Source organism: Dipodomys spectabilis, unplaced genomic scaffold (assembly GCF_019054845.1).
Source record: "Dipodomys spectabilis isolate Male_0828 unplaced genomic scaffold, ASM1905484v1 ptg000432l, whole genome shotgun sequence".
NCBI classification, from domain to species: domain Eukaryota; kingdom Metazoa; phylum Chordata; class Mammalia; order Rodentia; family Heteromyidae; genus Dipodomys; species Dipodomys spectabilis.
In genome coordinates this window covers 917,981-945,310 of record NW_024871109.1, presented here as the reverse complement: position 1 = coordinate 945,310, position 27,330 = coordinate 917,981, and the positions used below count along the sequence as shown (strand labels likewise).

Sequence of the window (27,330 nt, the reverse complement as noted above, 5' to 3'; positions counted from 1 at the left end):
GGCTCGGCTCGGCCCGGCTCGGCTCCGGGCCGGCTCAGCCCGGCTCGGCTCGGCCCGGCTCGGCTCGGCTCTCGGGGAAGGGAGGCTGGGCATAGAGCCCCGTTTACACGACCGAGGCCGGGGGCCTGGGGGCCCCGGGGCCCGGGCTGCCCAGACTCCCGGGCCCTTCGGGCTCCTCGGGAGGCCAAGGCCTGAGGATCGGGAGGTCGCCGCCGGCTGCCCGCCGGAGCCGGGGTTCCCGGGAGCGGGGCGGGCGGGGAGGCCGGGCGCCGGGCGAGGGCCCCGGGTCCGACTCCCGGCACCACGTACACCGGAGAGGCCGCCAGCGGTGCCGCTGGCCCGAGCGCTGCAACCCGGTCCCGGGCGCTTCCCAGCCGGCGCCCGGGCCCCGCTCCCCGCCCGGCCCGGCCGTCCCGGCGGAGCGCGCTAGGACCCCGCGGCGCCGCCGCCGGGCCGAGTGGGCGTGGCCTCCATTGTGACGCAGCGGCCGGGCCGGCGCGCCTCGGCCCGCGGCACGGACGCACGGACGCTCGGGCCGGCGCGGCGCGTTCGCGGGAGTGCGGGTCTGCCGCCGCCCGGCCCTCGCGGACCCCGACGCAGCCTCCCCTTCCCGCAGGGCGGCCGGGGTCGGGCGCGATGGAGGCCGCGGGCGCGGACGGGCTCCTGGCCCCGCTGCGCCGGCTGCTGTCGTGGGCGGCGGCGGGCGCCATGGTCTTCGGCGGCGTGGTGCCCTACATCCCGCAGTACCGCGACATCCGGCGCACGCAGAGCGCCGACGGCTTCTCCACGCACGTGTGCCTCGTGCTGCTGGTCGCCAACATCCTGCGCATCCTCTTCTGGTGAGCGCCGTCCCGGGCGGGCGAGGGGCCGTGCGGGGCCGCGCAGCACCCGCGTGGGGACCCTGCGCGGGTCTCGGGGCAGCGCGGCCCGGCCGCCTCGGCTTGCGCCTGAGGCTCGTCCCCGGCCGGGCTGCTTTGGAGGGCCCGTCCCATCCCGTCTGAGGAGCCCGGACACGGCCTCCCGGGTCTCAGGCCCCCGGTGGTGGGAGCCGGTGGGCTCCCCGGGTCTCAGGCCCCCGGTGGTGGGAGCCGGTGGGCTCCCCGGGTCTCAGGCCCCCGGTGGTGGGAGCCGGTGGGCTCCCCGGGTCTCAGGCCCGGGTGGTGGGAGCCGGTGGGCTCCCCGGGTCTCAGGCCCCCGGTGGTGGGAGCCGGTGGGGGGCGCGCTGGGCTCCCCGGGTCTCAGGCCCGGGTGGTGGGAGCCGGTGGGGAGCGCGCTGGGCTCTCCGCCCGCGGAAAGGCGCCGCGTTTCACTGCGAAGTCACACGGGACACGCGACACTTGGGTCAGGGTCTGCAGAGTCGGGGAGAAGAACCTGAGACTGCGCCCCCCGGGCTCCCAGGCCAGGGCTCCCCCTGTGGGACACCGTGGCGCCGAGCATCTGTTTGGAGGCCGGTTCCGGGCCGCACCCGAGCGCAGCCCTGCCCACAGTGTCCCTTTTCTGCAAAACCACACCTGAAGCCGCCCGAGCCACACAGGCCCCCGGCTGCTTGCGGAAGGACACACGGACGCCCGGGCCCTTGTGTGACCTAGAGGCCCGGGAAGGAAGAGGAGGAGAGGGGCAGAGGGCCAGGGCCTCTCGTGGAGCTGCCGGGGCGCATCTTCCTTGCTCCTCACAGGATGAAGGCGACCGAAGTGTGAGCAGCTCCCAGCATGCTGCTTCCTCTCTAGACCCTGCTGCTCACCTGATGGGACCATCTATCGCGCCTCTGTCTCTAGTGGCCTCCACCCTTGTCCACACTTCTCAGGTCAGCACTCTGACTTCACGGTGCCAAGGCTTCCCGAGGTGCAGGCCTGGCCTGAGGTGCCAGGGCTGCTCTGGCAGGAGCAGGGCCTGGCACGTGTGCGTGCACACGTGTGGCTGTGGGTTCCGCAGGGTAGAGGAGAGCAGGCCCAGCCGCGGTAGGCTGGGATGACAGCCCTCAGCTCCGCTCCCCTGAGACCAGGTAACCCTCTTCCTAGGCCCAGAACCTGCAGGAGCAGGAAGGGGCTAACTCAGAAACTTAGTAGCTTTCTTGCCCTTTCTTTTTCAGATTCTCTTAATGTTGCTCTATTCAGGTCACACTCCGTGAAACGCCTGGCCATAGGCAGATTTGGCATTTGTGTTGTCAGAAAAGTGTGGGGCCATAGGGTCCTTATAGCTAATGAATGCTTGCCAGACCCTGCTTACATTAGCAGTGGAGAGAGACAGGGTGGGTGCGTGAATAGGTGGACCACAGGGCCAGGGCTCAGAGCCTCAGGAACTCCACAGCTAAATTGTTGGGTCTCACTCTGATGGGGTACTGGCTGTGATGCTCAGCCTCAGCCATTGCTGGCCTGGGCTCTTGGTTGTGTCCAGTCCGTGGTAACGCTCTGCTGGGCATGTCTTGGTTGTGTCCACTCTGTGGTAACACTCTGCTGGGCATGTCTTGGTTGTGTCCAGTCTGTGGTAACGCTCTGCTGGGCATGTCTTGGTTGTGTCCAGTCCGTGGTAACGCTCTGCTGGGCATGTCTTGGTTGTGTCCATTCTGTGGTAACGCTCTGCTGGGGATGTCTTGGTTGTGTCCAGTCCGTGGTAACGCTCTGTTGGGGATGTCTTGGTTGTGTCCAGTCCGTGGTAACGCTCTGCTGGGCATGTCTTGGTTGTGTCCATTCTGTGGTAACGCTCTGTTGGGGATGTCTTGGTTGTGTCCAGTCTGTGGTAACGCTCTGTTGGGGATGTCTTGGTTGTGTCCAGTCTGTGGTAACGTTCTGCTGGGCATGTCTTGGTTGTGTCCAGTCCGTGGTAACGCTCTGCTGGAGATGTTGACCTCACATTGCATAGGGTAGAGCACAGTTTCTCTTCCACCCCAGTTTCTATGTTACTTTGGGACTTACAGAAATTGTCCTCTGTAGAACCAAATGCTAGACTTGGTCAGACCTTGTACGTACCCACAGTGTGATTCCACTTGGGCTGCGGTGTCCCCGCGTCTTCAAGAGCCTGTGGATCGGGGGGGGGGGGGGGGGGGGGTTGGGGGAGGGTGCTGCCCGCTCTCAGAGGTGCTGTGCCCACCCACCGCTCACATGTCCTTGCTAGGACAGGCAGCTGTCATTACACTTAGGAAGAGGTGACATCTTTCCTTGGTTACCCTAAAAAATTTAGTAGTATTGAAAACAGTTCCTATTTATTGTGGCCTTTTTGTGCATCTTTTGGGGAAAGTTGTGTTTTGTTTTTTTTTTAATTTTGTTTCCTACTTAGGTTGTCTTTATCTTGTCAGCTAAACACTCAGATCTGCTGGTTTTCAGCACTGTTTTCTTCACTGTGAACCCGAAGCGCTCTGATTCAGGGAGTGGCACAAGGAGGAACACAAGCCTTGGCTTTCTCCAAGTGCCTCATTTTTGCTGGGATGCTGGCCTGTTAGGAAGCAGCACCACATGCCGCCTTTACCATCTCAGCGTTGTGTGATCGCGTGATAGGATACACACAGCAAGAACAGCTCCTAGAAGTGATCGTCCTACTTACCTTCCCTGTGGCTGGAGTGAAGGACCTATATCACCGTATCCACTTTTCTTTTGTTGAGATGTGGTCTCGATAACTTGGCCGAACTAGCCTTAAACCATGATCTCTTCATCTGTGCCCCATAGCAAACTGAGACTGCAGTCATGAACAACCCCTCTTTTCTGCTAGTACAGAGGTTTGAACCCAGGGCTTCACACATTGCTCAGCAGGCACTCTTGACATGAGAGCCCCAAATTTTTGGTGCCAGTCCTGAAGCCTGAACTCAAGGCTTGGGTGCCATCCCTGAGCTTTGTTTACTCAAGGCTAGTGTTCTGCCACTTGAGCCACACCTTCACCCCCAACTTTTTGTTAGTTAATTGGAGATGAGTCTCACAGACTTTTCTTCCCTGGGCTGGCTTTGAACTAATCCTCAGATCTCATCCTCTTAAGCAGCTAAGTTTACAGGTATGAGCCACCAGCTAGCTACTGGCTAAACTCAGCTTTTTGCTGGAGTAGAGAAGCCCATGCTGGCTTCAAATGGTAGGATTAGCTAGGATTACAGGTGCAAGCCTATACTAAGGCTCACTTATAAAATTAAATAAGCCTGACTTATTCTTTTTTTTCTTTTTTGTCAGTCGTGGGGCTTGAACTCTGGGTCTGGGAGCTGTCCCTCAGCTCTTCAGCTCAAGGTGAGCACTCTACCACTTGAGCCACAGCGCAACTTCCGGTTTTCTAGTGGTTTATTGGAGATAAGAGTCTCACGGTTGTTCCTGCTAGGGCTGGCTTTGAACATCCATCCTCATATCTCAGCCTCCTGAGTAGCTAGGATTACAGTCTAGAGCCACCGGCGCCTGGCTGGCTTATTCTTTTTTTTTTTTTTTTCTTTTCTGATAAAAGAAGCAACTACAGAAAGCCTTTATTATATTTGTTTAAAGTAACCAGTGCTATTGAGGGAAAAAACCCAAAAAACTCAACAACTCCCCCAATACTACTTTCAAAACCATTATCAAACTTGATTTTCTTTAGAATGTAGTTATTGTTTCACACCATTAATTCAAAAACCAAGACTCAGATTTTATATATATGTATAAATATATATAAAAAACAATGCAAACAATTATTGAGCTTCATCTTCTGGACAAGAATGCCAAGTTAGTCTCTCTTCATAAAATGCAATTACAATCTGAGGACATTTCATATTCGCCTCTTTTGCCAGCACCAAGTCAGCTTCATCCGAATCTTTCCATTTCATGAGAAACATCAATTCTCCACTGCTGTCTGTGGCACCAATTATTCGTTCAGGATCTAGACCCCTGGCAAAACCTCTTGGTTTGTCAGCAGTATCTCTTTTCTTCTTTGATTTGCTATCATCAGATTCACTGTCTGATAAAGATTTTCTTTTTGTACCATCCTTTTCTTTACCAGCTTTTTGAGAGTTAAGAAATGCTTCAATTAATTCTGGACAATCTAAATTTTCTTCAGGTTCCCAAGTATTATCAGCATCTGTAAATCCTTTCCACTTCAGGAAATATTCTACTTTCCCATTCACTCCACGTCGGTCCAGTACTTTTTCCACAACAAATTCTTCAGGCTCTGCTTCTTCAACTTTTTTACTCTTTCCATTTTGTTTCTTTCCCATTTTTTGCAATGTAGTTTTGTTAGAGGCCATTTTTAATTGTAGACTTGAAGAGCTATTACTCAGATGCTCCGGGTCGCGATCCTGCAGCAGCAGCAGCATCTACGGCCCGCGGGCTTCCAGCTCCAGTCACATCCGACTGGCTTATTCTTTTTTAAGGACCCTTCATCCTGATTTCCAATGTGTCTGCCTTCATTTATGTTATCACCAGCAGAGCATAAAGTACCTCCCTCCACCACTTCCTTGCCAGCTTTTGCTTTTTCTTTTTAAGCTTTATTTATTTATTGTGAAAATACTGTACAGAGGGGTTACAATTACATGGGCAAGATAATGAGAACATTTCTTTTTTTTTTTGCTGTTTCTTTTCTTGACTGTCATTCTTCCTGGGCTGAGATGGATTCTGTTATTTTGATTTGCATGTCCTATATGGCTAAGAATGTTGAACATTTGATTGTTAATACTTTTTCAAGTGAACATGAATATCTTGTAAAGGTTTGTCTACCTTTCTGTGGATGTCTCTTCATTCTGAAAATTGTTTTGCCAGTCCTGGGTCTTGAACTCAGAGCCGCCTGGATACTGTCCTTGAGTTCTTTTGCTCAAGGCTAGCACTCTGCCACCTGAGCCACAGCTACACTTCTGGCTTTTTGGTGGCTGGTTGGAGATAAGTGTCTCAAGGATTTTCTTGCCCAGGCTGGTTTCAAACCATGATCCTCAAATCTCAGTCTCCTGCTTAGCTAGGATTACAGACATTAAGTGCCCAACACCCCGTGAGGAAGCGTTTTAATTTGATGCCATCTCATTTGTCAGTTTTTGCTCCTATTTCCTGAGCACCTGGAGTGCTCTTCAGAATGTCATGGCCTCTGCCTGGGCCTTTATGCTTTCTTTGTAGCAGTTTCAAAGGTTCAGGTCTTACATTCAGATCTTTGATCCATCTGCTATTCAGCTCGTGAGAGGCAGGGTTCGTTTCAGTGTTCTGAATGTAGACAGACAGTTTTCCCAGTACCATTTGTTGCACAGCCTGTCTTTAATGTTCGTGTGAGCCATCCTGTCTTCTGTCCAGGTGCTGGGTGCTGTTGGTTTCACATATCCTGGACCTAGTCAGGAGATGGGGTGCCGTTCACCCAGCTCCAAGGACTAAAGGTGACTAGAGCCCTCCTCTGAATTGCGGATGCCTGGATCAGTTAGCAGAGCCGGGAGGGGTGGAGAGGCAGAGGGGCAGCCTTGAGGAAATGTGAATACATCAAACAAGTTGACCAGCCCTGAGGAGCCCAGCTCTGGGGCTGGTTTGTCTCAGGCTTTGCTGATGCTTGGTCTCCACCCAACATGTGACCTTTGTCTTTAAAAACTTGGTGCAAGCTCTGTTCAGGGCTCAGGACTGCAGACTGCTAGCGCTCCAATAAAGACTCCAAAATTGTACCTCTCAAAATGTGGTTTCTCTTTTTCTTGGGACTGGATTTATATCTGATTTAAAGCATAATTACCGCACAACAGTGGCTGTGTGGACTTATCTGAGGCTCTGGCAACTCAGGGTCTACACCGCTTTTTGTGCCAGTACCATATTGTTTCTGTAACTGTGTCTCTGTAGTATAGTTTGAAGTATTGTGATACCTCCAGCATTATTCTACTTACTCAGGATTTCTTTGGTTGTTTGAGGTCTTTTATGTTTACATACAAACTTTAGGATTGATTTTTCTATTTCTGTGACTGATGGCATGGTGATTGGTGGAGACTTTTGAATCTGTAGATTTCTTTCAGTAGTACAGCCATTTCCACAATATTAACGTTGGCAATCCATGAGCATGGGCGGTCTTTCCATAGTCTACTGTCTTCTTCCACGTTTTGTAGTTTTCACTATAGAAGTCTTTTGTCTCCTTAGTTATAAGATCTCTTCCCAGGCTTTTTTTTGTTGTTTTGCTTTGAGGCTACTGTGACTGAGATGTTCACCTGACTTCTTACTCAGACTGTTGGGTCATTCATCAGAAAGCTACTTTTTTGCTCTTATTTTGAGACAAGGTCTTGCTATGTGGCTCAGGCTGACCTGGTGGGACTGCAAATTCCTGAGTACCAGGGTTACTGGCACACACCACTACAACGGTCTTGTGGAATACTTGTTTTTTGTCAGTGGTGGGGCCTGAACTTGTGGGACGCTGTTCCTGAGCTCTTTTGCTCAAGGCTAGCACTCTACCATGTGGAGCCACAGCACCACTCCCGGTTTTCTGGTGGTTTATTGCAGATAAGTCTCACAGACTCTTCTGCCTTGGTGAGTTCTTTATCTTTGCAGCCAGGTGGATGGTGTGGTGGGATAGTTACCCCTGAGCAAGCTTGGTGTTAGCCCTGGGTCAGTAAGACCTTACTATACTTGCCCCAGTGAACTGGTGTCTGCTAATTCACCCTGTGGTGGTGGTGTTCACAGGCCTGTGTAGGTAAGGGCCTTGTGTCTGCTAAGTGCTGGCTCTAGAGCTGTAGCAATCAGCCAGCCTTCAGCTGCCTGCCATTCCCTTAGGTAACTCAGGCCTCCGGCCTCTGAGTGGGAGGTGATGGGACTGGAGAGGGCTAAAGGAACTTCAGGGCATTTGTGGGGCTTGCTGTTTTTAGGAAAGGGCGGGAACCTTGCTGTGTATAGATCTGAATTCAGTGTGCTAACAACCTTTCCAGCTAGTGTTAGCCAAGGTTCCTAGTCCAGGGGTAGGACTGGATCTGCATGAGGTCCTGAGTGTCATGGCTTCCATCGTGGTCTAGTGGACACAGGTGGAGATCCTCAGGCTGGGCCTGATGCTGGGTGGTACTTTTGCCTTTTAGGGGCAAAACCTATGGCCAAGTTGGTGAGAGGTGTGACTGGTTAAAGATCAGTGGGAAGGAAGGCCCAGAAGCTCCTGGCTGGGAGGGGGAGGGCGTGGAGGTCAGGCGATTGGCAGGAGTGCTGCGGGTGTTTGAGCCACTCGCTCGGCTGCCTTCTCTGTTGGTGCTGTGGGAGTGCAGTGTTGGGCCACGTGCTCTCTGGCACTGGGTGTGCCGGGGCACTGGGCTTGCTGGGACCAGTTCCCCAGCAGGGCCTCCTGTCACACTTCCTTCCTGACTCCACACCCTCTCCACACTAGGTTCGGGCGGCACTTTGAGTCGCCGCTCCTGTGGCAGAGCATAATCATGATCCTGACCATGCTTCTGATGCTGAAACTCTGCACCGAAGTCCGCGTGGCCAACGAGCTGAACATAAAACGTCGCTCCTTTGCAGGTGGGTGATTAACAGTCTGAAATAAAGTCTCACTAAGTCAGCAAACAAAATGTCTTCTGTTCTTTGGTGAAAGAAAGGCCACTTCAGTGTTATCTAAGCAGCTTCCATTTCACTAAATGGTGGTTATCTGTAAGGACAGTAAATTAAATGGTGTTTTGTGTGAAATAATTCAAGATAAGAGTTTTGTGCAGGAATCTGGACAAGGAGTTAACAACTCCGTGGCCTGACTCTGTTCTATCTCAGAAAGATGGAGCAGGAGCCAGCCAGCAACGTGACAGCTTATAGGCACAGCCTGGCCATCAGACACATCCTTCCCACATACCTTGTTGGCTGTGTATCCAGAATTATGCGTGGGTGCTCCCTGCCCCAGAGCAGGTTCTGCGTGCTCTGCCTGTGTAGGGTATAGGTGGACCCAATTGTGCTTATTAGCAGGTGCAGCCATGCCTCAGATCCAGGCCACCCATCAAACAAGAAACACTTCCTACTTTTGCCTTCTCCTTTGCGAATGTTCCTTCCAGTCAGACATGCCTGGTGTGAACGTGTATGAAGACAAACTTCTCGTGTGCAGGAAGGTTAAAGCTTACTTCCTGTTACTTTTTTCTCTAATGGAAACAACTCCCTCCTCTACCTGCACCCCTTTGCAGTGTTGGGGATTTAACCCAGGGCCTCACCTGTGTACACAGGTGCTCTACTGCTTGAGCCAGGCTTCCAACCATTTCTCTCTTAATTTTTTTTTTTGGTTGGTTGTGGGGCCTGAACTCTGGTCCTGGGCGCTGTCCCTCAGCTCTTCAGCTCAAGGCTAGTGCTCTACCACTTGAGCCACAGCGCCACTTCCGGCTTTTTATTTTTTGCTTATGTGGTGCTGAGGAATCGAACCCAGGGCCTCAGGCATGCAAGGCAAGTGCTCTACCACTGAGCCACCTTCCCAGCCCTTGTATGTTTTTATTTGTGATCGTTATTTTCTTCTCATTAACAAGATCCTTCTGTTTCTATATGAGCCTGTGTTTAGATAAACAAATGGCACCATCTCATTTTTGTAGAAAGCAGGTCAGCATCTTGTTCTGATAACTGAGACCAGTTAGACTACTGCAATTACACAGATGGCCATGACTTGTTCTTGTTGTTCCTTCCTCTGAGCACCTGTTCTCTTCCTGTTATGATGGGGTTTAAATTATGACAGAGCTAGCCAGGCTCTGCATGGTGTGGGGCTGTTCAGGGAAGTGCATTCCTTGTGGGTACTGTGGCTTTGCTTCCTGGGCAGCCTCCTCTCTCTCTCTCCCTGGCTCCTCCCTACCTTCAGGTGTTGCTGATTAGTTGGAGATGACTCGCTTGAATTCGTCTGCCTGGGCCGGCTTCATCCTCAGATCTCAGCCTCATGAGCAGCCTAGCCACAGTGGCCAGTTTCATGTCTGCTTTGAGTCAGGCTCTGACATTTGCTTAGTTTTTCATGTCATCTATTTTCCTGAAAAATTGTAGTCAACAGAATTTGTTATATCTCATTTCAGGATTTACACTTGAGATTTGAGAATAGTCTACGTGGCCACAGTTGGCTCTTCTCTTCCCCTTCCTGTATTCCAGATATGAGGAAGTACCTGGAGCACATTTCCTCATCTGACTCTGAGAAGTGTGTGGTCAGAGCAGAGTTTGAATGTAGTCTGTTTGCTACAAGTAAATAGCTACAGGCTATCTCCTATAAGTTCCGTCTGCTTATCTATAACTAGAGATGTTTGGAATATATTATCTCAAGAGGCTATTGTAAAAATCAAGTGTTTAACGGGTGGAAAGAGCTGAGCCTGGAGCTTAGCACAAAGTAAATGCTCAATGTAGGTGTCAAAAAAAAAAGATACCCCAACATACTCGGACCTGTAGCTTTAATGTGATATTTGTGGATTTGCTTCCTTCCGTCTTCCAGAACTGTGAGGGAGGGCGTAGAAAACCCAGAAACCTGGGTTGGTTGGTCTGGCATCAGGCCACTGCCATGTCCTTCATCCTGCTGCCGCATGGTCCCAGGAAAGACCCTGTTAGCAGCTCTGCCTCCCAAAGAAGGTTGTTGGTTCCAGACACACTCTTGAGTATCACCCAAGAATGCAGACATCCTGCAGGTCTGCCTTGGACCTCGGAGGCACAAATGCAGGCAAAGTGTCTGAAATTAAGAATGATTTATGAAGAAGCTTTTGGACAGGCCATGTTCGGTGTCCTCATGGGGTAGCCAGATGGAGTAAAAAGTCTCCAGCTGTCTTACAGAGATTTAAATTTTGCAAGTCACTAATTTTCATTTTTTAGTTGTGGGGCTTGAACTCAGAGCTGGGCTGAGCTCTTCAGCTCAAGGCGCAATGCCGCTCTGAGCCACAGCACTTTTTGGTTTTCTGGTGGTTAGTTGGAGATGAGTCTCAGACTTTTCTGCAGAGTTGGTTTTGAAAGGTGATCCTCAGATCTCAGCTTCCTAAGTAGCTAGGATGACAGGTGTGAGACACCAGCGCCCAGCAAAGTCACTTATTTTTAAGAAATGAAAGGGCAGGTTTTAATTAGAAACAATGTGATTTGTTGTTTGAACATAAAGAGCATGCAAAGTGCACACTTTGGAGATATTTTGGAGAAGGCAGAGGAATATAAAGTAGAAGTAAGAGTAAGCCCTGCCCGCAGCTGACATCTGTGAGCATTTTAGGCATTTTCCAGGTTCTTTGTTTTGCAGTTGTGGCCCATCACAAAATTTTTATAAATCTCAAAACTGGATCAATCTAAAACATGCCCCATTTCACTGCTTTCCCCACTTCCCTGCCCCTGTGTAGTTTGGAGTCAGGGCTGGGGGAGAGGGGGCTCCCTTTGGCTTTGAGTGGCTTGGGGTCCAGGGGAGTTGCTCCAGAGTTTCAGGGTATCTTTCTGGAGGCAGACTACGGGTGCATGTGTGGTTGTCTGGAACATGTTTTATTTTTGTCTGGTCTTTTTCCCCCTTACTGATGGTGCTCTACCACTTGAGCACCTTCAATCAATCAATGACAAAGTGTATCACAGAGAGTTTGTAACATTTACAAAAGTCAGGAGAGCATAATTAAGCCTGTAATTGGACACCTCACTTCTGCTCACAAACCTTGTATATATCGTATATATCCAGTTCATTTTCTAACTTTTTGGCTACTTTTGTTTCCCTGGCTTGGGATCCAGGCTAAGGCATTCTGTGATGGTTGATAGGTCTTTATCAGTTATTTTTGGTTGATATGTCTTCCGTTTCTTTTTAAAATTTAGTAGTTTGGATCTGCAGCTTCTTTCCAAAACTCCTTTGTTGATAAAACAAATTACTTTTTCTCAGCAGTACTGGGATTTGAATTAGGCTGCTGGGCAGGTGCTACATTGCTTGAGCTACTTCCACAACCCTTGTTTGCTTTAGTTCATTTTTAGGTAGGATCTAGTGTTTTAGACCAAGACGAGCCTTAGACCAGATCTTCATACCTATGACTCCAGGTACCTAGGGTGATTCTCACCTTCTTGGTTGAGATGGGATCTTGCTAACTTTATTCTCCTCCTGGCCTCCAACTGCTGTCTTCCTGATGTGTGTGTATTTGAGACTACAGGAGTGAGACACTGTTTGTTCCTGGTCCCTCTTTCTCTTTGCACTACCTGCAATGATCAGGGTGGTTTGTCTGCTAAATCCAGGCAGCACAGGTCATCTAGTATTTGTTTTTATCTGTTTGCTTGTGGCATTTCCACTTAAAGTCCACAGTGCACTGGGAGGGGACACGCCACCTGGGATCATACTTCTGTTTTGTTCACTTTGGTCCCCAACTGCTGGTGGCTTCGGCCTGCTGCCCAGGCACCTTGGCCCCGAGGGCCTTTGGCAGCTATGCTGGGGCCACGTTAGCAGGGAGCCTGAACCAGGGCCAGTAATCTGTGGTGTCCTGGGTTGCCCTGTAGGAGACTTGTGCTCAGGCAGAGTGTCTGCCCGTGCTGCGAAGCTCATGTGCTGACCCCGCTGTCCTTTGACAGGGGCCGCGTCACTGGGTGGGATCTGGAACAGCTTTGCCACTGAGCCTGCAGAAACTGTTCAGCTCTGGGCAAACTGGCCTTGGCTGCCGTGTGCTTGAGTTTCTGTCACCAGAGCAAGTGCCGTGGCTTCATGGCCTAGAAATAGAGACACTGCAGTAGCTTACATTTTATGTAACATTTCTTTCCCTACTCCCGTGCACTGTCCTGCAAATACTGGAAGAAGGCGGCTTTGGAGAACGGCTTTGAAAGGGAATTTTTGAATGCACAGTAATAAAAGTCTTGTGTGGCTTTCTGTTCCAATGTTTTTTGTTCTTTTGCTGTGCAACAACAGTTCACCAACGTTTAAACCAGTCTGTTCTGTCTTCTTTCTTTCTGCTTCTTTCCCTTTTTAAATGTAGCTGCAGACAGTAAGGACGAAGAACTCAAAGTCCCCCCCACGCGGTCCTATCTGGGTATGTACTACATTGCATGAGGCTCCACTGCTGCTAGCTCTGTGTCACTGCCTGCGGCTTGTCTCTGCTAGTCATCCATCCACGCTTACCTTTCAGCGAATGGCTTCACCAAGCATGGCCTGTCCACAGCACCCTCACAGCCATAGCAGTACTGCTTCCGTGAAAAGTATGTAGAGCCTGCTGGGGTGTGGGTGAGAGGGAGAAAGGAAGGAAGGATGGGTGGAGAAAATTCCAGATTGTAAGCTTTAAATGTTTTCCAAACTAATTCCTTTTTATATTATTGAAAATGGAATCTTTCTTTTTTTTTTTTTTTTTTGAAAATGGAATCTTTCTAATTCCACCCTGAGTTTTTCATTGCTACTTTGTAGAAATAACATTGATTTTTACATATTGATCTTGTATCCTGAAACTTTTGTTTATTTTCTTGAAATAATGAAGATCAAACCCTGGGTTTTGTGCATGCTGGGCAGGCACTCTACCATGGAACCACATACCCAGCCCTTTTTGCTTTCATTACTTTTAATAGCGTCTTGCTTTTTGTCTGGGCCGGTCTATGCAGAGACCCTTTTGTTTATCCTTTTGCCAGAGCTGGGACAATAGGTGTGTGCCAACACTCACAATGTTTTCTGATGACCTGAGAACTAGTGAACTTTTTGCCCTGGCTGGCCTTGAACCGAAATGCTCCTAGCTAGGATTATAATCATGAGCTCTCCTCCCACCCCTCCCATGCCTGTCCTGGTATGTTGTTTTCTTGTGATGACTTTATTTTAATATATCCTAATTATAAGGACTATATTATCCTAAATATTAGGATATAACTTATAAAATAAGTTAGGATATGAGAGTTTGTGAAGAATTGGAGTTAATTCTTTTATCTAGTGAATTCATCTGGGCCTGGGTTTTTTTTTTACAGGAAGGTTTAAAAGTTAGGAATTCAGTCTCTAGTTACAAATCAATCCAGATTCATCAATGTTAGGGTCCATGAGATTCCTATCTCCTATTTTTTTTTCTTGTAACCTTTTACGTTTTGTAATATTTGATAATGATCCTTTTATTCTCAACTGGCAATTTGAATTTTTTTATTAAATCATTCTCGTTTTATTATTTTGTAAGGAACAAAATTTGATTTTTCTATTTTTTGTTTTCTATTAATAATTATTTTTATTTTCTACTCTAATAATTATTAGTTGTTTTCTTCTGCTTTGTTGGACTTAGGTGGCTCATTTTCCAGGTTTTTTGTTGTTGTTGTTTGTTTGTTTTGGTTAGTTGTGGGGCCTGAACTCTGGGCCTGGGCGCTGTCCCTCAGCTCTTCAGCTCAAGGCTAGCATTCTACCACTTGAGCCACAGCACCACTTCCAGCTTTTTCTGCTTATGTGGTGCTGAGGAATCAAACCCAGGCCTCATGCATGCAAGGCAAGTACTCTATCACTGAGCCACCTTCCCAGCCCTCATTTTCCAGTTTTGTAACATTGAGAGTTAGCTTGATCTCTTTCCCTCCCTCCCTCCCTCTCTCCCTCCCTCGCTTTCTTTCCTAGTTTCCTTTTTCTTGTCCCTCCCTTCTTTCTCTTTCTTTTCTTTCCTCCCTCCCTCCCCCTCCTCCCTCTCTTCCTTCCTTCCCTCCTTCCCCCTCCCCTCCTTTCTTTCTTTGTGAACTCAGGGCCTGGGTGCTGTCCATAAACTTCTGTGCTCATGGCTAGGGCTCTTCTACTTCTGGCTTTTTTTTCCTTTTTCTTTTTTGATAGCTAATTGGAGAAAAAAAGTCTCTTGGAGGTTTTGCCAGGGCTGGCTTCTAACCAAGGTCCTCAAATCTGAGTAGCTAGAGTTACAGGTGTAAGCCACTAGTGCCCAGCCTGTATTATTCTTTCTCACTTTGAAATGTAGTTGCTTATAGCCCTCTTTCTCTGTAAATAGTTCTGGAAATGCACTATGAGTTTTGGTTATGTGGTTCTGTTTTTATTCACCTTAGTTTCTCATTTCCTTCCATTTTTTGACCCATTTGTCATTTAGGAATGTGATAATAATGTCCATATTTGATGAACTTCCCACATTTCTTCTATTTATTTCTACTTTAATTCCATTGTAATTGTATAACATAACACACTTTGATTCCAGTACTTCTAAATTGAACTTGGTTTTGATGGCCAGTGTGTGGCCTGTCCATGTGGGTGTGAAAACAGTTGGCTTTGCTGTTGGTAGAGCTGAGGTCCCTGTCCAGTCAGTGATTGACAGTGTTCTTCAGTCTCTCTTCCCTGATTATCTGCCTGATTGTTGAACCCATTACAAAGGCAGATAAATGAAGTCTCTATTTTTAAATGGTCTTTCTCCTTTTTCATTTCTGTCAGTTTTTGCCTCATATATTTTGGGGCGTTTGTTAGGCACATATACATTCATGATTGTTGTATTTTCCTGATGGATTTGTCACTCTTTGTTCTAGTGGTACTTTTTATTGTAAAGCCTGTTCTGGTAGTAGCGTTGCTACAGATCTCCTGTGGTTATTTGAGTGGTTAATTGTTAGCTTTTAACTTAAATTTTATGTCTCTAAACCTGAATTCTGTGTAAGACATCATATAAGGATTTAAACTTTGTCAGTTTTGCCCTTCGGTCTAATATTTGATTCATATTTAAGGTCTGGATTTACACTTGCAATTTTACTTTTTTTTGGTTGGTCATGGGGCTTGAACTCTGGGCCTGAGCCCTGTCCCTCAGCTCTTCAGCTCAAGGCTAGTGCTCTACCACTTGAGCTACAGCACCACTTCCGGTTTTCTGGTGGTTTACTGGAGATAAGAGTTTCACGAACTTTCTTGCCCAGGCTGGCTTTGAACCGAAATCCTCACATCTCAGCCTCCTGAATAGCTAGGATTACAGATGTGAGCCACCGACGCCCGGCGCAATTTTACTTTTTGTTTCCTACATGCCCATCACTTTTCCTTAATCCATTGTTCTTTTATTGCCTTCTTTTGTATTAGTGAATATTTCCCAGTATATTTTAATTCCTTTAGTGACCTTCACCACTTGAAGTTCCTTTTTTAATAGTTACTCTAAGGCTAATTCCTTCAAATTTATGCTAATTAGTGACATATGGAAATCTTACTGCCAGGTGCTGGTGGCTTACGCCTGTAATCCTACTCAGAAGGCTGAGATCTGAGGATCACAGTTTGAAGCCAGCCCAGGAAGGAAATGCTATGAAACTCTTATTCCATTTTGCCACCAAAAAGCTGGAAGTCAAGTGGTAGAGCACTAGCTTTAAGTAAAAAAAACTCACATATGTGCCCAGGTCCTGATTTCAAGGCCAAGATTACAGGTCTAAGCCACCAGCTGTGGCTGTCTTTAAAAGTCAGTTAAGAGAAGAAAGGATCAGCCTGCACTTTGTATACTATTAACCTATGCATTTAGTTTACCACTGATGTCACTTGCTTCCAGTACAGAGAACCAACTTCAGTGTTTCCTGATGGCAACAAATTCTCCCAATTCATACTTGTCAAAGGAAGTCTTTATTTTTAAGGATAAGCTTTGCTTGGTGTGAGAATCTTGGCTAACAGTCCTTTTTTCCTTAGCCATTCTAGACTCTGGTATCTGATGAGAAGTCAGAGGTTACTTTTTCTAGGTTTCCTGTGTCAAGTCATTGTCCTCCTGCCGTTTTTACCATCCCTCCCCACCCCCTGGTACTCAGCACTTGGGCTGTGGGGAGTCAAGGTGTGGATGGATCTCTGTGGAGTTAACTAGACTGCTTGCATGTATGGGTTACTAGTTTCATCCACTTTTAGTAACAATCTCTGGAGAATTTTTCCTGTTCCTTCCCTTCCTTCAGGGTGCCTGTGGCTCCTATGTTGCTCACTTGATCTTGACCCATGTTTCTTAGCCTCTCTTTTTCTTGCATTTTCTTTGTTTTTTCACGCTATATAACCCTAAACGATCCATCTTTAAGTACACTGATCTGTCCACTCAGGTCTGCTGTCTAGTTCTTAACGACTTCACTCATAGTTTTCCTCCCCTGGATTCCTACTGGGTTCTTCATGATTTCCCTACTTATGCTGATGTTCTTTCTCTGTTTGGTGAGACGCTTTCATTGTGCCTCTTCTTTCTAATTGCTTTAGGTTCCTTTAATTCCTTACATGTATATAAAATAGCTATTTGGGAGGATTTTGTTAGTTTTTTTTTTTTTTTTGGTCAGTTGTGGGGCTTGAACTCTGATCCTGGGCACTGTCCCTCAGCTCTTCAGCTCAAGGCGAGCGCTCGGCCACTTGAACTACAGCGCCACTTCCGGTTTTCTGGTGGTTTATTGGAGATAGGAGTCTCACGGTCTCTCCTGCCCAGGCTGGCTTTGAACCGCGATCCTCAGATCTCAGCCTCCTGAGTAGCTAGGATTACAGGCGTGAGCCACCAGCGCCCGGCTGATTTTGTTAGTTTTTGAACTTGAGTCTTGGCGCTCTACTGCTTGAGTCACATCTCCGGCCCAAATGTTTGGTAAGTTTTATTGTTAAGTCTTATCAGAAACATTTTGTGTCCACTGTCCTGCTTTATTATTGTTCACTATTGCTTTGTTATTGCCTAATCATTCATTGGTTATGTTTTCCTGCTTTTTTTTGTTATTGTTGGTCCTGAGGCTTGAACTCTGGGCCTAGGTGCTGTCCCTGCGCTCTTCCACTCAAGGCTTGTGCTCTACCATTTGAGCTACCACACCACTTCCGGTTTTCTGGTGGTTAATTGAAGATAAGAGTCTCATTGATGTTCCTGCCTGGGCTGGCTTTGAACCGTGATCCTCAGATCTCAGCCTCCTGAGTAGCTAGGATGACAGGCGTGAGCCACCGGCACCTGGCGTTCTCCTGCCTTTTGCAGATCTCCATTTTCTTTTTGTTTAAAGTGGACGTTATAGGTACATATTGTGGCAGCTGCAGGCAGTGATCTGCCTGGGGAAGATTGACTTGTCTGCTGGTGCCCTGATTTGACTGGATTGGATAGTGGCTGGATGGGACAGCAGCTGGGTGGGACAGTGGCTTTATGAGACAGTGGTGGACAGGATAGTGGCTTCAGCAGCTGGACGGGACAGTGGCCGGACAGGACAGCGGCTGGGACAGTGGTTAGACGGGACAGTGGTTGGATGGGAGATTCTGAGCCTGACCACCAGCAGGTAGTTCTGACGGGCTGGGCTGGCTTTGGCTTTCCCTGATGCCTCATCCCTTTTAAGTTCTGGGTGTTGTGCTCCGGTTGTTGTTGTGCTCCAGCCCTTGCCCTCCATGCCGATAGTGTTTGCTCTGATGATTGGTCTTGCTGCAGCTGGGCCCTGCACCACAGTGAACAGAGATGGTCATTGATCACAGCTCTTCTTTCAAAATGTCTTAGCTGCCCACTTCCTGGTTCTGTGTCACTGGACACGGAGGTTACTGGCTTCTTCTTCCTCACAGTTTGTCAGCACCCTGGAGGCTCTACGAGCTTGTTCCTTGCCTTGCCGCTCTCGGTGCTCATCCCCACACCCAGGGTGGAGCTCTTGACACTGCTCTGGACCTGGAGGCCAGGGCAGCAGCGCCCCCAGGACAACACCCTGTGCTGAAGATGGGCCCTGTTCTCAATCTGTCCCTTCCTTCTGATGTGGAGCTCCTATCCTCCTTGTGCACACTGGAACCAGGATGATGGGCACCCAGAACCTTGGCCCTGCCCCTGCGGTGTAATGTCTTCCCAGAGCGGGTTGGGGAGGCAGAGGGAAGATGCTGGCTGCACCTGGACAGCCACTCCCCGAGCCTCTGCACTCCCTCCCTCCCTCCCTCTCATTCCCTTCCTCTCCCCTCCTCAAGATGAGATTGCTGGGCTGGCGTACCACAGGTGATGCCTCCATTGTCATTTCTTACTGGTTGGTTGTAGGGTAGGATCTCACTGTGTGTAGGTGTGCACCTCAGTCACAGTCTGCCTACTCTAGTCTTCCCATCATCTCTGATGGGAGATGACACATCCTAGGTGTGTCACTGTATCCAGCTCTCCCTCATGGAGATGGAGTCTCACAGACTTTTCTCATTGGGCTGCCTGATACCAAGAGCCTTCTAACCTCAGCCTTCCACAGAGCTTGGGGTGAGGGGGCACATCATGGTGCCCAGCCATGGATTGAGAAATGGTCTTGGGACTTTTCTGTCTAGGCTGACTTTGAACCACTATCCTCCTAGCTTCTACCTTCCAAGTAGCTAGGATTGAAGGAGTGAGCCACCAGTGCTTGGCTTGGAGATATCTTTTGCCACCATGGGGACTTTGTGCTTGGCTTAGAGATATCTTCTGCCACCATGGGGACTTTGTGCTGCTACAGTCCATGGCCAGATCGCTGCCTGTCTCTGTCTGGCTTAAGGATACAGTAGGAAGAGTGTGGATATGCTTCCATATTCTGGTTGTTGGACAGAATCATGTGAGCTAGTTTGGGTCTGTCATGTCAGGTGCCCGGGATGCACAGCTCCATCATCACGTCAGGTGCCAGGGATCCACAGCTCCATCATCACGTCAGGTGCCTGGGATGCACAGCTCCATCATCACGTCAGGTGCCTGGGATGCACAGCTCCATCATCATGTCAGGTGCCTGGGATGCACAGCTCCATCATCACGTCAGGGGCTCAGGATGCCCGCTCCATCATCACATCAAGTATCCGGAATGTACAGCTCTATCATCATGTCAGGTGTTTGGGATACACTGCTCTATCATGTCAGGTGCCTGGGATGTACCAGGTGCCCAGGATGCACAGCTCTATCCTCACATCAGGTGCCTGGGATGCACAGCTCCATCATATCGAGTGTCCTGGATGCCTAGCTCCATGTCAGGTGTCCAGGATGCACAGCTCTACCATCACAGCAGGTGCCTCTGATGCACAGCTCCCATCGTCACTTCAAGTGTCTCAGATACATGCCTCCATCGTCATGTCAGGTGTCCAGGATGCATGGCTCCACCATTGCTTCAGGTGCCCTAGGTACACGGCTCCATCATCACTGCGTGTCCTGGATGCACGGCTCCATCATCACTGCGTGTCCTGGATGCACGGCTCCATCATCACTGCGTGTCCTGGATGCACGGCTCCATCATCACTGGGTGTCCTGGATGCACGGCTCCATCATCACTGGGTGTCCTGGATGCACGGCTCCATCATCACTGCGTGTCCTGGATGCACGGCTCCATTGTCATGTTGGGTATCCCAGATGGTATCTGGTTGGGGATCTGATGTCCTCGGCACCCCTTGCTCCTGGGAGTGTCTTCCCCACAGGTAGATGAGTGCCACTCTGTGCTGCTGGAGCTGACCTTGTCTGGACTGTGGGACCGCTTCCCACAGTCTTCAAGATGGTCTGGCTCCTTCAGTGTCTGGATCTGGAGAAGCTCCGGTGTAAACTCTCTTCTCACCCCACATTCCCCAATGAAGATGTGGATCCTAAGTGGCTGCTGGCTTCTGACTCCTCAGTCCACAAGGTTGTTTGTGAGCAGGAGGCAGGCAGGCTACCATCAGGCAATGAGAGACCCTCTCTCACTGTGTTGGCAGTGGCGATGCATGGGTGCTGTGGGAGTCAGAAGTGGGCCCTTATCTGCAAGTGGCTCTGCTTGCCAGGTAGCACTGGCAGGACACCCACTCTCCTCTAGCATGGACCTCAACAGCTTGCCCTGTGGGGCCTGCTTTGTGCTGGTGCTGTTTGATTCACTGTTCCCAGGAGGCCTCTCCATGGTCATGAGCATCCCTGACCTCCGGTACCTGTGGTTGGAAGCCAGTGGTCATCCCAGGGCAAGGCCCTCTGCTGGCCCTGACAGGGCTGACGTGGGTGGGCCGCAGGCCCTGGTGCCTCCCAGGAGCTCATGGTGTTGAGGCGGGAGGGCCTACAGAGGCTCTGTGTCTTGCCTTGCTCCTGTGAAATCCACCTACTGTCTCTGAGGTTTATCTTTGTAGTCTTAGGGTCTGCCACTGGGCAGGAGGCCGGGGAGAGAGGCCAGCCCTCCTCCACAGGGCACTTCAGACCACCTTGCCCGTTCCTGCTTCCCCCAGTGTGGCCACATGAGGGGGCCCGTGGGCTGCAGTAGACTCAGACGCGCCTCCTCACCCCTTGCAGGGCTGTCTTGTGCTTAGTGGTTGATGGCATCTCTGGGATGGGTGCGCAGGAATCGGCTGGTGAAGGTCGGAAACTCCTGCTTGGACTTGCTTCGTTTCTTCTCTCAAGTGGTGTGATGGATAGCCACCACAGCACCACCAATGCTGAGCATTGTTCCCTGCGCTTCTTGGCCCTTGTCTTCTTTGGAGGCATGTCTGTCTGGTACCTGGTCCGTTTTAATTTTTCTTCTGACAGTCCTGGAGGTTGAACTCAGGGCTTTATGCTTGCCAGGCAGGCACTCACCACTGAGCCACAGTCCCAGCCCTCAGCTTTCTAAAAAAAATGGTTATTTTTCAAACAGCCTCACGTTTCCTTCCCAGGCTCTCCTAGACTGTAGTCCTCCTACTTTGTGCTTCCTGGGTAGTGGGTGTGCCACCAGGCCCTGCTGTTTTTGGAAGTTTGTGTCCTGCAGTCTGATCTCTGCCCCTAAAAGCAGTCACAGTTACAAATGTGAGCTACTCCGCCTAACTAGCCATTTGTCTTTGTGCTATTGCAGGTCATGCCAATGGAGCATTTACTTCCTCACCCCCTAGAAATCTAAGTGACATTTAAATCGTCTTTATTCTTTCAAGCTTTTCTCAGCTTTTCTGTCTCTAGGAAGTAAAGCTAGATTGTAGAGTCAGCCTTCCTGTGTTCTTCCAGCCTGCTCTCAGCCTCTAGGTGTGGATGGGCCCATCAGGCACCCTCCGTCCAGCCTCTAGGCTCTAGGTGTGGATGGGCCCAGGAGGCACCCTCCATCCAGCCTCTAAGTATGGATGGACAGGAGGCATCCTCCATCCAGCCTCTAGGTGTGGACGGACAGGAGGCAGCCTCCGTCCAGCCTCTAGGTATGGATGGACAGGAGGCATCCTCCGTCCAGCCTCTAGGTATGGATGGACAGGAGGCACCCTCCATCCAGGCCCTTGCTCCCACTTCTGGGTCCCTGGACACAAGTGCTAGCATTCAGATGGCACATGGGTCTGTTGGCTTCAGCCTACCTCATCCAGAGGCAGAAATTCAGCCATCAATTTGCTTGGCCTCTGAAAGCCTGCAGTTAGCTCTCCCTGCAGGCTAGGAGTGAAGGAGAGGTGATAGAGTGGTGGGATGGAGGCCGCAGTGAGTGAGCTCTTCTGCCTTTGACACCTCTGCCCTGGCTCACTCACCTGGGAGAAGCCCTGAACCCACCCTGCCAGCCACAGCAAGGATGAGCCGGGGTTGGGAATGGCAGCACTGGGCATGTGGGACACACAGCAGAAAAGCTAGCCAAGCCCACACAGATGGGAACTGAGAGCTCGAGGGCCTGGCCTGTGTTTGGCCCTCACAGGGCTTCAGCCCCCGGCCGGACTTGCCCTGTCTTGGCTTCACCTTCAGATTGGTAAGCTGCCTGGGCGCCTGCACTCTGCCCAGGTGGAGGCAGGAACTCCAGGAAGGCAGATCTTTGCCTTGGAATTACTCAGGGGCTAGGCTGTGGGGAGGTGGGTGGCAACCTGGAGCTTGAGAAATAAGGTGGGTAGCAGACCCCATGCTGGATGGTATGTGAGGCACAAAAAATGCCACCTGGCAGATAATGTGGAGGGTGCGTTCTTGCTGTGATTCTTCAAGCTCGATCTTCTTTCTTTTATAATAGTAGATGGACTTCATCATACATTTCTGGGTAGCATCAGCCTCTGTTCCCGTGTTAATTCTGAGTACCTGAAGTTAGGACCCCTGCCCACCACATTTGGCAGAGAGAGATTCACGGGGATTTACTTGTACTGTTTGGATGCAGAGGGGCCACTCCTGGGACAGGCTGAACTCTGAAAAACCCAGAGCTGCAGTTCTATTGCAGTCAGAACCTGAAAGAACACCTACTTTTCACGCCATTACCTGGTAGAAGCTTTGTTTGTTAAAAATGCACTCAGAGTTGGAATGTGAGAGAGCTTGTAGGTGGTCGAAAGTTTGTCTAACATTTATGAAGACCTAGATTCAACCCCCAGTTGAGAGCCCAGTCCTAAAAATATCCTCACAAAACAATTCAGGCTTGGGAGAGTCCAGAAGGAACCCAGGAGTCCAGTCTTTCGCCGCCCCCCCCCCCCCCCATCCACCTGCACCCCACCCGCAGAGCTCTGCAGCTCTGAGCTTGAGCCCTCAAAGCCGGTCTGTCTGGCTCCCTGCAGGCTTTTTGCTACTCCTGGGGGTTCTTCGGACTGCCTCTGCACACTCTAAACTCTCCCTCGAGTGAGCCAGGGCAGGATAATCCACTCATTGGTGTTAGTGGTTTCTGTGCAAGCCATGTGGGGAAAGACCCCACTCTGGCAGTTGTGCAGGGATAGCAACTGTTTAGGGATGGAGCCTTCCCACAGACGCACGCTTGTCACGGCAGTCAGCAGGATCGCCCCAGGAGGTGGGAGCTGCTATTATTGCGTGTGAGCCCCCCGGAGGTGGGAGCCACTATTATTGCACGTGAGCCACATCCAAGGCACGAGCTTAACTCAGATTCAGGAGTTCTAACCAGGGGGGCCCTCCAGAGGCTCCCTATCAGTCTTAGTCGCACTATAGTGTTTCCCAGAACTACTAAAATGAAGGGTAAAGAATTCCAGCACCTTTCGTGTTGAGTTTATAGTAGGTCCTTTAACAGGCTGGGGTGGTAGCACACGCCCTTAATCCCGTAGCACGCAAGAAGCAGAGGCAGGAGGATCAAGAGTTCAAGGCCAGCCTGGGTTACATAGACTCCAACCAAAATGATTACTTAATGCTTTGATCAGAACACACTCAGCTTGCATCTCACTACACTGACTCTCACATCCTGCCACCAACCTTGACCTCGTGTCCTCACGCTGACCACGACCTTGACCTCGTGTCCTCACACTGGCCACGACCACCACCTCTCCTTATGCTGCCTGCACCGCTGCCTGTCAAGTTTCCTCACACTAAGCTCAACCTGTTCCTGGTTCCTATCTCTCCCTCTACTGAGCCCACCTTGCTGGTGAACCCAGGCTGACCTCACCCACACTGGTCTCTTGCTGCCCCTCTGCACACACCAACTTGGCATCCGCATCTCAGCCGTGTATGGGGCTGCCTGCGCCCAGCCTGCCTGCCTAGCTGAGATGACTCTCTCTCCCCAGACCTCGACCCTCACCATTTCTGGCGCTGGAGCAGCTTTGCAGACTATGTGCAGTGTGTGCTGGCCTTCGCGGGCGTGGCCGGCTACATCACCTACCTGTCCATCGACTCTGCCCTGTTTGTGGAGACGCTGGGCTTCTTTGCTGTGCTGACCGAAGCGATGCTGGGCGTGCCGCAACTGTACCGGAACCACTGCCACCGCTCCACAGAAGGCATGAGGTAGGTGCCCCAGATCGGTGGAGTCCTTGCTCTGCTCTGAGCAGTATGAGGCTGGGGCTCTGTGCTGGTCTTCCTTGGGCACCTAAAATGGCATGCTGGGGTTGATTGAGACAGTTTTTCCACAGGTTGTATGTGTGTGTGTACATGCATATGCACACACACATGCACGAATGTATGTATGCATGTACGTACGCATGCATGCACCCACCCACCAGTACTGGGCTTGAACACAAGGCTTCTCACTGTCATTCAGCCTTTTTACTCTTGCACAGCCTTTGCTCATGGCTGGTGCTCTACCACTTGAGCCACACTTCATTTTTCCCCCCAGGCTCTGCCAGGAAAGAAGGCATGCGCCAAGGGGTGACACATTGGGGTGGGGGGAGGCAGTTGAGCATGCAGACCATCCCAGGGTCCCCCTGCCGGGGGCTGGCGCACACCCTTCTCTGCAGCTAACTGGCTCGTGGGCCCTGCAAGTAGATTTGTGTGAGAAAAGTCATGCCTGTGTTGGCTGCACCTGGCCAAGTGCAGAGGAGGAATGATACCCAGACATGCTCAAAGGAAAAGCTCCCATCTGTTTCTGCTCATGGAAATTTCCTTCCCTCTTAGCTGGGAGGAGGCCCGAGGCAGCAGCTTCCCACTGTGTGGGACACCTTGGCCTCTCTGTTGGTTTGCATCCTCAGCATCTGGTGAGGTGCTGTTAGCTGGGACGGAGGAGCCTGGGGGAGAGGCTGTCTGACAGTGAGGCTCTGGTGTCCTTGAAGCCAGGCTGTTTAAGCTGTGCTGTGGTTCTCGTGGGGTTGGAGACCCGAGGCCCTGTGCTCTCTTCTCTCTGAGCCAGTGGCTTAGGTAGGTAACACAAGTCTGATTCAGATTGTGCTTCATCCTCCCCTTCCTGGTGTGGCCCCCTCCCCCCCTCTGGTTCACCCTGGCCCCCTGGGTGAGTGCTGACCTCCTTGTTTTCTCACAGTCTCAAGATGGTGCTCATGTGGACGAGTGGCGATACCTTCAAAACAGCCTACTTTCTGCTCAACGGCGCACCCCTGCAGTTCTCTGTCTGTGGGCTGCTGCAGGTGCTGGTGGACCTAGCCATCTTGGGCCAGGCCTACGCCTTTGCCCGGCACCCTCAGAAGCCGGTGCCCCATGCAGTGCATCCTGTCAGCGCCAAGGCCTTGTGAGCTGTCCAGGGGAGACAGGGACATGTCACCCTGGCTTGGTGCTGGCCAGCCGCCTGTGTTCCCGGGCCTGCCTTGCTGTGGGCAGCACAGAGCGGGTGGGCCGACGGAGACCAGGTGCTGGTCTCTCCGCCAGTGTCTGCCTGGGGTGCTGGGTGCCCGGGGCCAGGGCTGCTCTTCCTTCACCTTCAGCTGTCACCAGGATGGTGAGAGCACATCTCAAAGCCCGGGCTGGCCGGCGTGTTTCTAAGCTGATGGAAATGGCAATCCTCGTCCTCTCAGAAAATACTGGCCCAGCCCTGAACCAGGCTCTTGGTCCCCTGGAAGGGCCACAGGCCCCGTAATCTTCTCTACCCCGGCCCACCATCCAGTCTCCCCAGGTCTTCTTGCCTGGTGGCCTGTGGCTCCTTGGACAGAGCAGGTCTCGGCTGCTGGAGACCAGTGTTCCACAGCTGTCGGCTGTGTCTGGGGTGGCGGGAGCCGCTGGCTTGAAATCTGTTACTGTGTTCTCTTTCTCTGTTTGCCATGAGGCTGCACGGCACTCAACAGCCCTGTGCTGACCTGTCAGCTCCTAGACCAGAATGTTCTAGATGCCTCCCACAGCGGCATTTTCCCTCTGCTGGGTGGAAGGGGTTGCTTCTGTGTGCATGCTGTGGCTGTCTGGTCAGCAAAGACTCCCTGACAGCTAATGGGGCTTGGCTGCGGCTGGTGGAGTCAGTGTTGCTCCACCTCAGCTTTCCTTCAGAGACTCTTGAGCATTCAGACTCCTGCTTAGCTCTTTAGCCTCTGAGATGCTTTGAAGATGTCTATTTTTTTTAAATGAAGGCATATGTCTGTAGAGGTAATTGCTTCACAATTAAAATGTCACCAGCTGCACGCTTGGTGGCTGCTGAGTGAATGTACCCTGGAGCAACCGAGTCCATGACTGTGGATGGGGGGGGGGGGGGGGCGAGAGGAGTCAGCACGTGGACTGGTGGAAGAGGGAGGAGTGGGCTGGGCCTCAGGTATGGGCTTGGGGTAGGGGGAAGGAAGAGTGGTACAAGTTTGGGGGGCGGTAGAGGGGGAGGGCACAGGCTTGGGGAGAGACAAGATGCTGGTGGCATAAGTGTAGGGCAGGGTGGGTGGTATAGGTTTGGAGGAGTGGGGTCTGGGATATGGGGGTTTGGGCTGAAGGCCAAGGGGCACCAGGGACTGGGCACAGGTCTAGGTACAGACCCTCCTCAAGGCTGACATGTTCTAGGACCATTTCTATTTTGGAGATCACTGGCTAGCTGGGGCACAGCCAGCAGGGCCCCCCCTGGACACACTGACAGTGGGCCACACTGCCCGCCGTCCTCAGCAGTCTGTGCTGGGATGGGAACGGACTCAGCCGAGCTTCCCTGCTGGCCTGTGGATTTCCGTCACTTCACACATCAGGGGCACAAGGCGGCCCCACTGTGTGCGGGTCTTTTCATGTGGAGCCAGTCTACACTGGAGAAGGTTGGTGAGCGTGCGGGAAGCTTGTGACCCTGGAAATCAGATGGGGAGCTGAGGCCGCGGCACAGGGTGCTTCCAGGCCCACCTGTGTCCTCTGGAAGCTGGCAGCAGGGCAGACTGATCTTGAAGATGGGACCAGCCACACAGCAGCGTCCTCCCATCGCCTCTTCCCAGCAGCCTTGCTGACGGCCCCTCCATCCTGTGACCGGGATGGTTTCCAGGGTCAGCAACCTGGGTTTATTCCTGGGGTCTTCATGAAGGTGAGGCCCTACCAGGAGGGGTACACAGCAGGGGGAAGCACCTTGAATGTGGGCTAGTCCTGCAAATCACCGGGCTGCCCTCCCATGGGTCTTAGCCACTGCTGGGGCCTGAGGCCCCAGCGACCCCTGGAGGGCAGCCCAGTCCCACATACATACATGTGTATGTGGAGATGTGTGTTCTTGGTGTGTTCATGTCCCATCCCTACAAGGG

General features: G+C 51.1%; 2 protein-coding genes across 5 annotated transcripts; one reads left to right on the top strand and one right to left on the bottom strand.

Annotated features, from left to right (window-relative positions):
• The first annotated feature begins 566 nt into the window (after positions 1-566).
• Slc66a2 (solute carrier family 66 member 2) lies at positions 567-26,292 on the top strand. Of its 4 annotated transcripts, none has more exons than XR_006145582.1 (5): positions 567-839; positions 8,248-8,381; positions 12,761-12,814; positions 19,228-20,243; positions 20,873-23,987. XR_006145582.1 is itself a non-coding variant. In XM_042668334.1 (5 exons), the coding sequence occupies exons 1-5, from the start codon at positions 637-639 to the stop codon at positions 25,384-25,386; spliced, it is 816 nt and encodes a 271-aa protein (XP_042524268.1). In that variant the 5' UTR covers positions 584-636; the 3' UTR covers positions 25,387-26,292. The 4 variants fall into 4 exon arrangements, 3 of the variants coding, with proteins under 3 accessions (XP_042524270.1, XP_042524268.1, XP_042524269.1); XM_042668334.1 differs by lacking the exons at positions 19,228-20,243; positions 20,873-23,987 and adding exons at positions 23,995-24,211; positions 25,179-26,292 and having other exon boundaries at positions 584-839; XM_042668336.1 differs by having other exon boundaries at positions 19,228-23,987.
• On the bottom strand, positions 4,567-5,290 carry LOC122097757 (chromobox protein homolog 3-like). Its single transcript, XM_042668337.1, has one exon. It carries the CDS (start codon positions 5,249-5,251, stop codon positions 4,631-4,633), a length of 621 nt encoding a protein of 206 aa, XP_042524271.1. The 5' UTR covers positions 5,252-5,290; the 3' UTR covers positions 4,567-4,630.
• Positions 26,293-27,330: the final 1,038 nt, after the last annotated feature.